At 36.5% G+C, this 12805-nt stretch overlaps 1 protein-coding gene across 4 annotated transcripts in view; it reads right to left on the minus strand.

Annotated features, from left to right (window-relative positions):
* Nucleotides 1–12805, minus strand: part of LOC110445205 — a 34688-nt gene that overhangs the window by 16886 nt on the left and 4997 nt on the right. For all 4 annotated transcript variants that reach the window (XM_021489699.1, XM_021489697.1, XM_021489698.1 and 1 more), the window contains exons 2-3: nucleotides 2153–2217; nucleotides 1123–1170 (exon numbers count right to left, since the gene is read on the minus strand). In XM_021489699.1, the coding sequence (XP_021345374.1) occupies nucleotides 1123–1170; nucleotides 2153–2217 (113 nt within the window). The remainder of the gene's footprint in view (nucleotides 1–1122; nucleotides 1171–2152; nucleotides 2218–12805) is intronic.

Below are 12805 nucleotides of genomic sequence, written 5' to 3' on the forward strand. Positions count from 1 at the left end.
CATGTTCAAAATCTACAAGCGATATAAAGGACCAGAACTGGAGTTTGAAGCCAAAACATATGATGGTTTGTTTACTGATCCGTTGGTTATGGTTATCGGGTGGTCAGTTAGCGCAGCGTATAGCACACTCGCCTTTTACCAGGACGGCGGGGGTCAACTCCCCGTTCGGATGAGAAAAAGTAACGGTCGCCTGCCCGACCACATTGGGTTTTTTCGGGTTATCTCACTTCCTCACACCTTGGGACTCGCTGAGCGCTAACATCCGCGTAGACCAGAATAATTAATGTTCTTTAGTAAGATGATAAAACTTGTTTCAGAATTGTTGTATAATTTCCGTATTACTTTTTAATTAAAATGAATCCTACTTGAAATGTTAACTATAGATAGCGTGACACAGTTTTTAATTGGTTTATTACAAACAAAAATCCGATAACATGCTTTCAATGTCCGTTTTGCCGAACACTTACAGTTCTTACATCATGATGTGCCACACTTTGTTTTGGTGAAGTTTCAAAACGTTGACGCATTGGCATTGATGTAGGTCATAACATTTAAATTGTCCGTTTCCTATATTTGATATTTCGAATCCGCACAATGTAAATTAACTTTGTTACAATATTACTGCAGTAAATATCTGACAAAATTGAATTTCAAATAAGCTATCAAAATTCTTTAGATTTTGATTATAACAAAAAAGAAGTAAAAACACGTTACTTAATGCTGAAGTGTTTTGCAGCTTGATGTATCAGTTATCAGTTAAAACACATCACAACATCGGTAGAGGGGTTCATAATTGATAACAAGCCCTTTATTTACTTCTAAAATCTTGCTCGACTCAACACGAAGTACTGGTGCACTCCGCATCATTGCACCCTGCTTGACATAAACGTGAAAAAATGACCTCTGTTTAGCATTAAAATAATGTTCCCGAAAGTCTACCTTAATCATAAACAGACTATATATAGTCGATACTTCGTTTGTTGGGTTGTGTATAGAGCGAGCTGACCACACGTAAGGTCAATCCAATTTGTGATTTATTATTATTGAATTGTTAGTCAGTGATCAATAGGGATTACTTTTATCCTAGTATTAGTGGCGGATCACTCGTCCTACAACCCTTACCGTGGCGCTCGTGGATTTGAACTTGTAGGTTACTCCATGTCTCGATACCTGAAACATTAAACAGAGGCGCATGTTCAAACTTTACGCTTTTCAGTACGTTGACATGTAAATTGAATCGAGACTTTACATGTTGACATGAACAGTGTCTTGGAGTCCAAAATCTTAACATTGACTAACGCGCAGATTCCTATAACGAGGGGACATGGTGCCAACTATACAGCTGTCTAAGAGGATAGTAACGCTGTTAGGCACACAGATGATCAATGGAAACTTGGGTGAAAACTAGACCAAATATTTCTAATACATATTTTCGATTTCGTGTTTTAGTACTCAGACGTCGTGTACATAGCCACTCAAAACAATATTTGCATGATCGACATTTGATCGACTTATGAACATCTGGTGGGTGTTTTTATGTCCAGCTAAGCGGCCTAACCATTGATATAAATATGGCTTGCCCAAGAAGATTTGTTGGTCATACTGATTACGTTTACCAGTGAAAGAGTTCTGAATATCCCATAAACATCAAAATCAGAGTACGGATTATCGTATATAGAGGCGTCAGTATAATGAATATCGAATAAACATTAAACTCAGGATAGTTGCCATCACATACACATCAATATTATATAACTTAATAATCAAGGTCTGTATGCTGATTGTTATATCTGGTTCGCAGATTAAAGATAGCACCCTCCAACAATCGCTTGTTTGTTTGTTTGTTTGAGTTTAACGGCCCATCAGCAACTGTGGTCATTTAGAGCCATGTTGATATATTTATTGATTCTTAACAAACATGTGACTAGCGAAGATAAAATCAGATAAAAATGAACATTTTTAAAAGCATTCGTATAGGAAGTGTAAATAATTAATGATTGCTCCCAACTTTGACTTGCCACTATGCAATGAATATCTCGAACTATTTGATTTTCTATATTATAATTAAATTTGATATTACACACAAACACAAACAAATCTTATTTTTGAGAATAAATATTGAAGATGCACATTAAAACATGCGTTACGTTACCTAGAGTATGACTAGTTACATCGTCCACTTCCCAGCCACATAGTTTCTGTGGCTTCGGTTTTTTCCTGTTTAAAAGAAACAACAACATATTAGTTGACAATGCATCTGCAAGTAGGATCATTTGAAAGCGTTGTACATGAACAGTGCAGTAAGCGACAACTACGATAATGAAATGAAACGACGTAAAACGTGTGGCGGCATGATGTACATTTAGGCCATTGCAAAGGTACAAAGAGACTGAGACCAGGTGACCAAATGTTCCGGAAGGGAAAGCGTATTCTGTTTCATCGAAGACATCCCTCATGTAAATCTCGGTAAATTCCAAGTTTTGTAACGGCCTCATTGCGAGAACTCGGGTAGTGGTAACAACCTCACAAGGCCATGTAATGAGCACAACAAGTGGTAAATCAATATGTCTGCATTAGAAGTGTATTAAGATATATTACGATAATTGTTGATTCACAATAACATGTCAGTAATCAAACAACGGCACAGGATTGACTAAAGGTCTCGGCGTTGACACTGATTCCGTTGTTTCAGAAGGTTAAACTACTTAAAGATATCAGTATTCCTTCAATTAATTAAAACTTGACTTTCATAAAGCAACACCTTAAGCATGTAGCCTTGGGGTAGTCCAACCAGATGCTACTACGAAACCCCACAGTCTGTCGAATGGAACTACATGTACATATTCAAATGGTAGCCAGTGTGAGAACTCGCACGATAAATATCCCTACGAGTATTTTCGAAGGAGGTAGACATGATGACGCCGACCAAGCGACTAGTGTTAAGTTTATTTTGAAGCTGGGTATTGGTTCTCTTTATTTGACGTTTACATGGACTTCAGAATCATTAACATGAAACAAAACGTTTTCAGTTAGCTTAGAGCTGCTGGGTTGGTGGCCGCTTTGGTGCCCTTTTCCGGTCGCGCTGGCACGTCGCATTGCTAGGCGACAAGAGTCTTCAGGAAAAATAAATTTGGCAACTTTAGGTCAAGGAGTTGTCGCTCAAGGAAAAAGAATAAAAATTAGAACAAGCAGGACAGGCGGATTATTTGTTAACCGAACTACCAGGTAGTTAAGAGGCCGTTAAACTACGTAAACAAGCAATCAATCAAAGAGTGCTCTAGAATGATAACAACCCGGATAAGTCCACACGTTAACTATGACCAAACCGAGAACATAAGTGAGTACAAGGATAAGTCCTGTAGGTATCAGGTCCTGACACAGCCTTTCTTCAATCAATGTATCTTCCTGTCTAACCATTATATAGTCGAACCTGTTTGTTAGTGTTTTCTTTGTAACAATGCTGGTCAGTTTTTTAAGGATGATAGACAATTATGTACATTCAGAACTATGTTGACAAGATAAACTTCTTATAACAAAATAATCAAAGCTGGGGTAAAATTATCATTTTTTATTACAGTTTTAATTAAGTCTGTACCTATCATTAATTTGACTATGCATTGATTTTTGAATTGTCTTTCAAATTGGAGATAGATTTTAAATAATAGATTAGCAAACTACGAGTTGTGACGACGTAACGATCAGCACGCACAATAAATTTTTTGTGATTCTCACGAGGTTTACGTCAGACACAGCTGATCTATTATACTTGCTATTGAAGGGAAGTATGGAAATACAAACACATGTGTATGCAGTTTATTTTAAATCGTTTCACCACCCCTTTCTCGAGGAACCACGCATAATTACTGATTAAATCCTGTAAACGTATGTAAAGTCATTCTAATTTCATTAAGGAATATGAATAGGTCTGTACGCACTATAGTGGAACATAGCCCTTTTGATCGTTTATAACTACAATCATACAGCGCCATAAATAGCGCGACAAGATATTCAATTAGATCGGAAACGTCATGGAAAACCTGCCCGGGAGAAACTGGTGTTAATTCTATATGGTGAGTATGGGAAAGATATATATCTGTTGATTACGGATCACTGTTGGATTAATGTGTCCTACATGTGGAAACAGAATCGTATCGACCAGCTATCGGCCCATACATAACTGTGGATGACACCCGGGGCACGGCTGACATATTGATATTATATAGAGTTACCTACTAACAATGGAGTGGCTGACTAAATAACCACCATATACAATCATCATGTCACACACAAGTGTTCCCTGCGATAGTCAAGCACTGCTCCGGATAGACACTGGGATCAATACACGTCGAGTGGAGGTTCATCTACTTAATTGATAAGTTATTGTCAGATATGATCTGAAAAGAGCATCGATACTACCACCATCACACATTCTGTTTTGAATTCCCATGGTGAACTGTTTTTTTCCCCCTCGGTGACGATAGGAGCCACGCGACCCAAGGAATTCGTGTGACATGCTATTTAACAGTCAAATACAATTGAGTGATTCTTCAAAGACCCTAATATACCTTCAGAATTGTATCACAATTGAAATAAAAATATTTTTGTTTAAAATATCGATAAGATTGATAACATATTGTTAAAAGTATTGTTTGCAACCGACCAAACATGGAGTTTAGCAGAATATTTTTGCGTTCATAGATAGTCATGTATCTTTCGACACTTAACATATCTATATGTCTCTTCCTTACAGCCTTTATACCTTAACATGTATGAAAAATTCCTATTTTGGCACGATACAACATACTGAGTGTTAGGATGAATTAGCAGACCTGTGTTAATTTAGCGATAAATCCACTCTAACATGTGAGGTTATTTAAAATGGATATCAGAGTCTTGTTCCTCGATCAGGAACGTCCTGTAGAACTGAAAGCAATCGATCATACTTCAATCACAGCGTATGCAAATTTGTACATTAATCACAGTATGTTATAACTCTTTATATTTTAAAGCATATACCACTCAAAGCCAAAGAGGTGATTTACTTTAGCAAAACTTGATTAAACAGATATGAATGAAATAAAAGTAGATGGGCATGACCTGCACTAAATTAAGGTACACCCTCATTCACCCATGTCGGGGTAACCAAGTAAATATCTATTAGAACACATTGTCATCGGATTTACTTATTACAGTTCTTTATGATATGTAAACATGAATTTATACTCATAATGCTTATTAAGTACATACCTGTACACGAAGGAATGTCGATATCATTTTATTTTAATTATATACACCATATCATAGTCATAATTATACAGAAGATTCTTAAGATAAAAACCATGGCCCGTATTCCTGAAACCCATGTTCTCTGCTCCAACCCAAATTCTTGTCCTGTGATAAATGAACAAAACTTAACTTTTAATTGACGATAAGGCAATTTTGGAGAAACTTAAAGCCGAGTTCTGTTTTCAATGTTTCACTTTCTGACTGTGTTACATAATTCAAGCGAGTTACACGAAAGTTGGCTTGAGCACAGAATTTATTAATGAGCATGAGAATGGTTTCATGAATACGGCCCAGTTCTTTATTGAAATCAAAACTAGACAATTTGTGACATATTCCAGAGCTTCTAATACATACACTTAGATAATGTAATGTGATATTAACCAAGTAATTTATCAGATTAAACGTAAGGATTTTGTTATGATATGCACAAGATCATTTATATACATTACCTAATTCTTTATGCCTTGCATCAGATCTTTTATTATCAATATCGTATATCATTTATTTAATTATACACTTTATCTTTTGATATATAAATCAAACATGTTGGTATATGCAGCAGATATATATTTTTTTATATATAAACCAATGTATTTGATATAAAAAGCAAACCTTTTGATATATGAACCAGTAATTATGATATAGAAAACTAAACCTTTTGATATGTATGCCACATCATTATTATAAATATTGGATACTTAACTAATGATTATAATGACAGACAATTGATTTATATATATCGCTTATTGAAATATAAACAAGGTACATTTTATGAATTATATATATACCATATCATTGTTATAATATACACCGATGCATATTGTTATTCTTATAACAAAGTTTTATCATTCTATACAGTTCGTTTGATTTGTAAAGACAAAAAAAATGTTTAAGTCGCGTAAATAAGTAGCATGCATGGAGGAAAATAATTCACACTTAACTTACATACTGTACGACATTTTATTTGTGACTTATTACACACTACGAATCGTTTTCATAGATGTATGTTACAAAACATAAATCTAACGTGATACTGTTAAAGTCTCCTTTTTGCGTCCACTTATTTTCACATGTTTCCTTAAATGAATAATTGCGCGGGATCCATTTTCGCATATTTCAGTTTCAGTGACGATTGCACATACTGCTGTGGTAAGGTGAACTTAAATTCGAAATGATTCGCGGGCTATATATATTTTTCGTTGAAAAGTTGTTACCGCGAAAACAGTAGCCCTGCGAAAAACAATATTTACAGTAAAAACTCATCATTGAATGTGTTTTTAAAATACGTAACTATATATCAGTTACACCCCATGTAGTAAACCATGCATTGCGGAGTTAAATCTGATTAAGATATCCCTTAAAAGGTATGTTTAATAAGTTAAAATTCTCGACATGAAATCCTCAGGTAAAGATGTGTGCAAATATATCACCAGGTTTTTACTAACATAAATAAATTCAAAGGGAGAATGCTTTATGACAGAGAATTAATGTGCCTCATTAACATACGAAATATATTCATGTACATATGACAATATATAAAGCGAAGGTTTCTGGCGGATTGTAAATAAAGGTATTATTATCTTCAGGCAAATGGTGTCCCATCGCTGCTTGGGTTGGTCAAATCGGCGGTATACAGCATAGCTTGATAGATACCCGGAGTTAAATGTAAAACTAAGACTAGGTATTATTCACCTTCAAACGAAATCAATACTGAAGTAAGTCTTGTCACAACATTAACCTAGAGCTTGTAGCTTTACCGCCAACAAAGCCAACATTGTTATGGACGCGAGGTGATATCGAGTTTTGACTTAAGATAAAGGACGTTATATATCATAATATACAAACATGTGGATAAGACGTTTGGTCCTGATAATGATATATAGTGCTTAATTTTTGTGTACCAAAGGGATAATTTACATCTATGACGTTTTATGAAATACTATTATGTCGATTGTAAAAGCTCCCTAAACGAGCTTGTTTTTAATCATATCGACGTTAAATAAAATTGACTTGACTTGACTTGACCAATAACTTAGCCAAATGCAAATTTGATCTACAAGAGAACAGATTATTGAACGCAAGTTCCAACACGAAGTTTGTGAATATATTATCCAAAATTCAGTTAAAGGACGAAATTTACATGTCAATTTATACAAAATAATGAACAAATAAAATATCTTTCCCATTGTAAAATTGAGTTGAGGCTCTCTCAACTGATATATAATTAACTAGCATGGTAGCATGGATAACTGATTTTAAAGAGAAACACTACAATAAACGACGACTTATTTTCGAGTTTCAAGTAGACTGTTCGTGTATCGATTTTGCTAAAAGGTTGACCCGAGACGCGAACATGTTGACTCGAATCTAGAATAGTTGAGTCGAAACTCGCAAATATTGACTTGAAACTCGACACTATAGGATCTAGTTATATAAAGAAACTTCAATTAGCATAATCATAATTTATCGCAATGCTTAACGTGCGAAAGGGCCCCAAGTTAGAATAACGCTCCACTACATCCGTTTACAGTATATTGAAATTGTTGGATTGTCATCTCGTTTCTATTTGAACTGTGGTATCAGATATAAATCCGCATTTATTAATAACTGGTGGGTCTTGACAGATTTATAGCAATGTGTCTCCTCTGATCGCATAAACCGTGAACACACGACATCCCTATCCGGGCAGGAGTTAGCCCTTTAATTGGTTATAACTCCGGTAATCGATTCAATAGAAATTAAATCAGCCGATCAAAGATCAACCTAATCGCGTTACGTCACCTGGCGTTCGACATAACAGCCTGGAGTTAAAAGTGTCCTTCCATTTAAATACCATAATGCTCTACTAACTACCTGAGGATGATGTATTGCGGGATCGATTGCAACACAGTAAACATATTGGCTTCATATGACATAACTTTTAAAACGGTTATGTGAACAGACATTTTAGTCGGAAACTTTTCTGAAGGGCCAGACAAATTTGCCCTGGTAATGTAATTAATAAAATAACATTTTGGCTCTGGTTTAGTAACTCCCGCTTTGACATGTCTTCACACTTCTATTGACCTTCTATGTAACCGTTTGTATACATGTACTTAGATCTATCTGAATTGCATTTCAGAGTAATTGGCCATTGGCGATCCTATTGTGACCGGGAACACCTGGTTCGTCTATTGCAGGCGTGTTGTAAGGGAATACATAACGGATGGCATGTCAATATTGTGATACCGACATTATATCCGTTGTGCTTCAGACAAAACCAGGTGGGACAATATCAGGTGGGACATATTGTCACTTACCGATGCTAAGGAGTTAGGTAAACATTTGATTGAATGATTGAAAGTCTTGGTTAGCAGACGTTTGTGATTGAAATGTTCCTGAGTGTGCTTTGCTCTCCTGTACTGTAACAGTATTGTGCATGTATTACCATAAGGCTATGATCCGACCTCCCGTATTTTTACAACACTGTATTACAATACGGCTTGAGTGGACTAGACGTACGTCAAACCAACACATGCAAATATCACCCACGGTTTGTTTGTATTTACAAGAAATGTTGAAATAAGCTGGACGTTTTAACTTCAGTATGACAAGCATCATAAATCACTTCTTACAAGGAAACCAAATTGAAACACAGTCATATAACAGGCAAGCTTTCACAAAATGACACCAGGGAATTGTCTGATTAAATATGAGTTCGTACATCGCTATAGTACGATAATGACCCCGATAGTCAGACAATGGTGTTCCTTGGAGGGTTACTAGGGGGCTATCAGTGAGACGAGCTAAAGACGTGTCTGATAGTTGGCAAGTCTACACCCCACTACACTGGGACCCGGCCAAGTAACACCTTAACGCTGGATGGTATCGCCTGTCATGCTTTAATTACGAGTGTCGACTTGGCAAAATGTAAATGTAATTGCAATTAATCATTCCGTGATCTTATTTAGATTATAACGAAAAAGCGGCAGAATCATTACCTTGGGTCTGAAGTTTAGAACCATTTCCTTGGAAATGCCGTTAAACGACCATTACCACAAACCTATGGCTTAGAACCATTTTCTCGGATGTGTGACTCGCTTCGTGTCTATAATTAAAAACCACTACGTCGGTTTTGCGTTTTAGAACTATTTCTTTCGGTCTGTAATTTAGAACAACTACCCCGGGTCTGCGTTTTAGAACCATTTATTTCGGTCTGTAATTAGAACCACTACCTCGGGTCTGCGTTCAAGAACCATTACTTTAGGTCTGTGATTTAGAACCACTACCTTGGGTCTGCGTTCAAGAACCATTATTTTCGGTCTGTGATTTAGAACCTCTACCTCGGGTCTGCGTTCAAGAACCATTACTTTCGGTCTGTGATTTAGAACCACTACCTCGGGTCTGCGTTCAAGAACCATAACTTTATGTCTGCGATTTATAACCTTTAGCTAGGCTACATATTGTATAAAACCATTTCCTTGGGTTTGTGGTTTAGAGCTATTACCTCCGGTTTGTGGTATACTACTATCACACTTATATCCATCGATATATGTAGAACGAAAGGTGATCGTGAAAGTTAACTAATTAAAACTAATGACAGGTACAAAATTTAATAGGAAGATCGAATATCTGTATATCCACTTACGTCGTTCCATTACACATGTAGCGATATCTAATTATTTCAGGGCTTCATTTTACACGCTTCATAATAGAAGTGTTGGTGCATGTTTGATTTAAGTAATGTGTTTTGAGATGTGCAATCACGATATGTTATGCACTTTATGTAGTAAAGCAGTGGACTGTAAAATCCGACAACCTGACATTATACTTGTATATAATTTTAAATATATGATGACCAAAAACTGTAATGACAGCATAAACCAAGAACACAGCATGAATATTGAATGATCCCAAATCATCCAAAATACTGTTTCAAACTCCTCCATATCAAACCATATCAACAACATACATCCGAATTTCAATTTAGAATGAACTCGCTCGTAACATTACATGACGGTAAAATTAAAGAGTAAACGCACAATTGTCCATTACAGAGTAAATGAATCAAGCTAAATATCTTTACTCTTAAAATAAAGCGCTTAACGCAAAGTGACATCATATCTGGGTTTCTTTTTTAACATGGTACACCACATCACAGGCAATGTAACTGCTGTCATCTTCTATTGCAGTATGCAACAAAACACAATAGGTTTTAAGGAAATCATATGGAACTAATATTACCATGTATGGATATATTTTACTTCAACTTCGGACAAGAAACCTTTGTTTAAATATGCCTAGAATCCCCCATATTATAATCCTTCAAAATGTTGTCAAGGTACATATTTTATTTCTGTTTTTCCGACATGCCTACTTTGAAGTAACCGTGCACTGAATACGGTTTGGTTTGGTTTAGTATTGTTTAACGTCCTATCAACAGCTATGGTAATTTAAGGACGGCCTCCCCTGTGTGCAAGATGCATGCGTGTAGTGTATGCGAGTGTGTTTTGAGAGGCTGCGATTTGTTCGTGTTTGTCTCCTTGTGATACTGCGGAACTGATGCCGACTTTATAGTGCTACCTCACTGAAAGATACTGACGAAGACACCCCGCAGGACACCCCACCCGGTCACATTATACTGACAACGGGCGAACCAGCCGTCCCACTCCTAAATTGCTGAGCGTTAAGCAGGAGTAGAAACTACCATTTTTACAGACTCTGGTATGTCTCAGCCAGGGGACAGAACCCAAAACTTTCTTCACAGGGGCGAACGCTCAACTAAATAAAGGCTGAAAGTGAGGCATTGTCAAGAGAGACATTAGGAAGAAGAAAGTTGTTTAGAAAGAAGAAAAAAGAAAAGATCGCAAAGTTAGTCGCCTCTTACGATCATACAATGGGGACAGCAGGTACACTTCTTACGCCCTACCTACAGGGAGGCACTGAATACAAAACTATTTGGCAGACATACTGTCAAATACCAGTACATTGTCATACTAAAAGAAGAATTTGCACAAATTCTATTTAAAAGTTTTGCTTATTAATTAAAACAGTTTATGGTCGTGTACTAATCTAGTTAGCGTACATGTTTTTGGTAGCAAATATCTCGCTTTCGGCCTGGGTGATGGCAGTTCGCTAAAACGAGAAAGGTGATGGGTTATGTCTGCTGACCGAAGCAAACAAAATCGTTTATATTGGTATTATCTGGACTTCGCTTGACAAATAGCTTTAAACAGTTGTTGGTAAGGACTGGCTACCCTGTTGCTAGTATAATGTGACTGGGTGGTGAGTGATGCTACCGTTACCAGGATATGATATTCCAGCCAGATAGCACTATGGATTGACCCTTGAGTGGCCAAATCTTCGGTTGAAGCCATCTCCATATGACCCTAGTTGTTGGAAGAACCCCCCCCCCCCCCCCAACAAACAAACAAACAAACAACTAATCATTACTAAGACAACACCACCAACAGCTGTGCAGCGAAACGACGTAACAGCGTGTACAGTATTATACTAGTCACAAATCAAAACACAAGAAGAACCTCGCACATAACCCAGCCTCTCTCATTTCAAAAGTAAGTACATGTCCCCCTCGATTTTTCGAGGGTAACATTTTAAACGTTATCGCACTTAACACATCCTCCCTCATTTCAAGAGAAAGTCCATGGTCCCCCTCGATATTTTAAGGGTAACATTAAAAAAGTGAGATATCATTTACGATTCTGTAGTCCAGAGTAAAAGAGAGAAAAAATCAACCTTCAATACAAAATTGCAATGACAACAGCAATATCGGATTCAATACAACAAAAAGTACCTCACAGTCAATACATAAAGACAACATAGGAAGTTAATTACAGATAGAACCACACTTTCAATACAAAAGGTCAACAAAAAAGTAAAAAAAAACGATACCAAAGGTACCATATCGACAACAAAAAAGGGCAACATCGGAAACCGGTACAAAACAAATCAGGCACTGAATAGAAACAAAATGGTACAACATCATGCGCTGCACCATCATTAAAATCTATGTAAAAACACGCCGCTGTTGCTTTATGGTTGGTTAATTAACGTTAAGCAGTAGAAAGTGGAAAATTCAACTTGTTGCCATAAACAAGAGGCCCAATGGGCCTGCATCGCTCACCTGGTATAAATCTCACACTTGTAACCTTAAAAGTGATCTAAAATAAAGCTACAGGCAAAATAAAATATCAGTATTTATGATTAAAATTCATTCAAAAGAACCTGTTATTTTTTTTTTAAACATTTCACCCCGTGATTGAAAGTCGAACAAAGTCATTATGTTAAACAAATTTTATAGCCATTCATCTCAGGATGCAACTTGCAAAGTATCAACATCCTGGGACCCATGGTTATTCAGAAGAGGTCGATTAAAGATTTTAAACAAATTTGACCCCTGTGACCTTGAATATAAGTCAAAGTCATTCACTTTAACAAACATAGTAGTCCTTGATCCCAGCATGCTACTGACTAAATATCAACATCCTAAGCCTTTTGGTTATTCAGAACAAGTTGTTTA

The sequence above is a fragment of the Mizuhopecten yessoensis genome, unplaced genomic scaffold, assembly GCF_002113885.1.
Source record: "Mizuhopecten yessoensis strain PY_sf001 unplaced genomic scaffold, ASM211388v2 scaffold2111, whole genome shotgun sequence".
NCBI classification, from domain to species: domain Eukaryota; kingdom Metazoa; phylum Mollusca; class Bivalvia; order Pectinida; family Pectinidae; genus Mizuhopecten; species Mizuhopecten yessoensis.